The following is a 4,356-nucleotide window of genomic DNA, read 5'->3' on the forward strand; positions in this document are numbered from 1 at the left end:
GCTGCGGACCTGAGGCGCAGCTCTTGTAGTCGCGGGCCTGCACCGTCTTTCTCGCCAGCCTGAGGAGTGCCCGGTGGCGCTTTTCAGGCGCTCCGACTCCCAAGTCAGATTACCCCGGATAAAACATTATTTTAACTTTAGTTTTTAATGCGGTCTACCGGTGCTTGTACTTGGAAATACGTAACACACACGGCGATAAAAGCCTGTTTTGTGTTAAAGCCAAGGAAAATATCCAGGAGATGAAGAAAGAGCTTGATTCGCTTTTGCAAACAGCTGAGAAGGCGTTTACGGTGGAGCTGCTGAAGATGCCAGTTGCCATCAGGAAAATGAAAAGAAAAGACCTGCTTAGTAAGTGTGCATGGCCCTGTATTTGTGAGGGATGCAGACGTCATTACAGCATGATGTACCCTTGACTATTGTGAGAAAAATCTATAAACTTGGTGACTTTTATGAAAAAGTTTGCTTTGTCTGCTGAATATTTTAAGCTAATCAGCAGTGGTATTGCACTGCAGATGCTCAGTAAGCACTCTTGTTTAAGTAGACTGACCTGTGTAACACCGGGTATAGAATTAGTAGGTAAGCGTATAGAGTCTGGAGCCGCCTTTTTTGTGTGCTCTTAAGTCATCTTACTTAAAGCTTGAAGAGACAAGGAATGATTACAAGTCTAGTATTTTCTGTGCATAAAGACTTAAGCACTTCTTTCCATCTGAATCTGTTCATCCTAGCCACAGAGATTATTTTGTCTTTCTGTTAATTTGAAGTCTTTTTTTACTGAGCCTTTCTCATCTAGTCGTTTACCTGTGATGATGAGTGATCACGTTTGATTTTAACCTCACATTTATGCAGCAGTTTAAGCTGTGGTGTACAGTCAGCATCAGATGTATATTCTGGTGAGAACTGATGTTTTTGGAATCAATACCTTGCAGCTGGAAACTGTAGGGGCTGCACAAAGATCAAACCTAAGACTCTTGAAGAACTTCAGTTTACTGTAAGCCTTTGCGCAGTATGTATTTCGATGTCTTTCTTGAAAACTTCTGCCTAAAAGCATTAGCTTTCAGCAGTGCAACGTATGGGGGTTTTTCTTCTTTGAATTCAGGTTATATACTGTGTGACTATGCTTAGTATCCTTTCAAAGATTAAACATACTGAAATGGCCTAAGATTTTCATTGTTTTGTAGGAGTGACTATCCTACAAGACTTGAATCTTGTTCAAATGCAACATATATGCTAGCTAAGGCTGTTTATGCAACTGTAATCCTGAATTACTTGTTCAGCTTCATAGCCCGTAAGATAAGAACCTGCAGATAATAATTATGCAAGTAATAGTATATAAACAAGTTATACTTTCTTGAGTTACAGATTTGCGAGGAGGGAAGGAAGCAGCTCTTGCTGCCGTAGTGGTAAGTGTGTTTTCAAATTTTATCACAGCTTACAGAATAGAAGTCTTCTCTCCCTGCTGTAAACATTTCAGACAAATGATTTTGTTTGGCTGTCTGTTTAAATAGAAGATGATATGAAAAGACTGGACAGCCAGCCATGGTGCAGTTATAAACATTACCTAAAGCTTCAGGGTCATCTGCAGGCAGAAATCCAGATGTTTCTGAAAAAATAAACTGGTGTTTAGCCAATCCCACTTCTATCACTTTCTTTTATGCCCTTTTAGTTCACTGCCTCTTGTAGGATAATATGCATTTACTGGGCAAAATCAGTTGACTTTCCCTGGTCGGGTAAACTTTTTTTAGACTGAGTGCTGCTCTCTAGAAGACATACCAAATCCAAAACTGGTGAGGACCAACAGCAAAAAAGGCAAGTCAATCCATTAATATATAGCTTGGTCCTTAAATTTTTTTTTTATTGGTTTGAACTGAGCATTTGTAAAGTGAGTGTTAAGCCTGAAGGATACAAGAGGGAAAAGTGTATAACTAGAAGTATAAGATACAGGTCCCCCAGCATTCAGTGTGGAGGATCATGAGCTATGCCACTGTTGAGGTACTTTAAAACATGAGAGAAGAGTTCCTGCCCTTTGGATTAATCACTGAAAATGGTGAGAAGAGACAGATTTAAGTGACGTGTCAGTGCTTTACAGTATAGCAGAAGACCTAGGAAACTCACCCCTATTTTCTCATAGGTTTCCCTTTGATCTCCTGCCCATTGAGGTTTGTAAGGAAAATACCATTTCACTTCATACTCCAAAATATGCAATAAGAAGGACACTACCACTGAAATGTAATCATATTTTGTCTGGGGGTTGAAGGGTTATCTAGTATCTTTTAACTGTCCCGTGTGTCACAGTATCTGTGACGAACACACATAGTTTGCTTTGAACTCTGTCCCAGGAGAATGACCATCGGATCACAGAACTGTTACATAGCTGTCAGTGGATAACTAGGCTTCAAACAAAGGAATTGGGAGTGGCGTTTTGTGCTCTTAGAGTTTATTTTCCTTGTCTTCCTAATATATTTCTAGTTAAGGTAACTACAATTGTTGAATATGAAGATGCCAAGCATATTTCTGCAAAGAAAATACCTAAAAAGGTAAGTTTATTCTGAACAAACAACATAAGGGTTTAATCAGTTCTGACCTGCTATGAACCCTGCTAGATCCATGACCAGGCAGGCCAGTGGCCTGCTGTTTGTTTGAAAAATCAGTTGTTTTAAATTCAACATATTTTAAGTTAAGCAAGGCTAAACTGCATAGTAAATTAATTTCATAATGAAATATGTTATCTGCACTTCTGGTAACTCATTCATACAGACTTGCAAATACTGGCATAGTCATTCTCTCTTGACTTGCCAATAAGTCTTGATGGTTTGAAGAACCATTTTTTATTGAAACTTTTTAAAAAAAAAACCCCAACTTCATGTTTTAATACATGCTTTTCTATATTTGAATCACTTGTGCATTCTTGTTCACCCTGATCTCCAAACCAAATAGCACAGGTGTATTAATTTACCACCTCAGTCCATCTGTGCAATGCAGTGCCTCAGCCAGACGCTGAAGTATGTAGCAAGATGACAACAAAGACAAAAAGATTATATGCAGCGTAACAGGCATTAATTATAAGAGGACTTACAAGTTGGAAGGGTGTATATTAGAAAGGTGGTTGGTTGTACAGAACTTCAGTATGAACAAATACGTTTTGGCATTATGAAACTCGTTTCAGAATGCATATTTGCCATTTTATATATATGTAGAACTATATAAAAGGCAGCACTATGGGGCTTAACTGTTCTTTTTCAACAGGGAATTCTTACAGTATTGTTCCCTGGAAATATCCATCATTTTGCCTTAAAATGCCACTTCTTTTAACTGTAGTCTTAAATATACGTTTTCAGGTTTCCAAAACAAAGTCGTTGGTTTCATTGGCTTCTGGTTTAAATAGCAAACTGAACCCTCTTTCTAGGTAAGACTGACCTTTGATAGCTTATTTAACTCACCTGAACTTGTGAATGCTGAATAAAACACTTTTCAGATAAAGTAGCTCCGATTTGAGACCACTAGGAATACATCTGATAAAAGGTGTCTTCCATAACCTGAATCGGATGCATTGTAGTGATGTGAACCCTGAACAAAAAAGCACCTCTAGCCAATGAAGGGATGTAGTTGTATCTCTCACTCACTGAATGGTGCACAGTTCTGAATCTATGTAATCAGTATAGATTTCCAAACAATACTTAAAGAGAGCGTGTAAGGGAAACATCTTTGTTGCTCTGTTAGGACTAATGAATTGTTCTGTAATAATTTTGCCCTCATACATAGCTGAAAGGGAGGAGTCATTAGCAGGAAAATACACACTTGCAAAAACACCTTAGAGCTACTTAGAGTCATGATGGACAAAATTCAAGTCTCACTATAAGATCTAATGAATTAAAAAATTGGTGGATATCTGAATGAAATTTTTTGAGAAGCTCCCACTACACCTATGGCTCCAGTGTGCATACTTGTACTCACTAGCACTTATTTTGATACATTAAAATTGTCTTCAGAGAAATGCAATTTAAATAATGTGTTGGTGTTTAATGTGCCTAAAAGAAATTTAAAAAATCTTAGGTTTAATTACTTTCTTGAATTGGGATTATAGAATTTTTGGCTCAAGAAAATCAAACTAGAGAAGGCTGCTTTGCCTGGGGAAGTCTAACGTTTCAGTCTTTGGAGGTTGCTTTTTTTCAAGTACACTAACACTGTGCCAAAAACACATGCTCCTACAATATCTCAAAAATGTGTGTGGGAAAGGGAGATGAGGAAAAAGTGAAAACTTTTGTCATTGAGATTTCTGTGAACTGAGTTAAAATCCAAAACTGGAAAAAAATTGTTCTCTGGATTCAGGTTAACCACACAGGATAAATATCCTGAGAA

The 4,356-nt window shown here is 37.8% G+C and overlaps 1 protein-coding gene across 1 annotated transcript in view; it reads left to right on the plus strand.

Moving 5' to 3' along the window:
* Positions 1-42: 42 nt before the first annotated feature.
* LOC103913753 (borealin-2-like) overlaps positions 43-4,356 on the plus strand; it is an 8,194-nt gene continuing 3,880 nt past the window's right edge. Inside the window, exons 1-5 of the mRNA XM_009320296.1 lie at positions 43-348; positions 1,360-1,400; positions 1,743-1,806; positions 2,467-2,534; positions 3,336-3,403. Of these exons, the coding sequence (XP_009318571.1) occupies positions 240-348; positions 1,360-1,400; positions 1,743-1,806; positions 2,467-2,534; positions 3,336-3,403 (350 nt within the window). The 5' untranslated portion in view covers positions 43-239. The remainder of the gene's footprint in view (positions 349-1,359; positions 1,401-1,742; positions 1,807-2,466; positions 2,535-3,335; positions 3,404-4,356) is intronic.

The sequence above is a fragment of the Pygoscelis adeliae genome, unplaced genomic scaffold, assembly GCF_000699105.1.
Source record: "Pygoscelis adeliae isolate BGI_AS28 unplaced genomic scaffold, ASM69910v1 Scaffold62, whole genome shotgun sequence".
Classification (NCBI taxonomy): Eukaryota; Metazoa; Chordata; class Aves; order Sphenisciformes; family Spheniscidae; genus Pygoscelis; species Pygoscelis adeliae.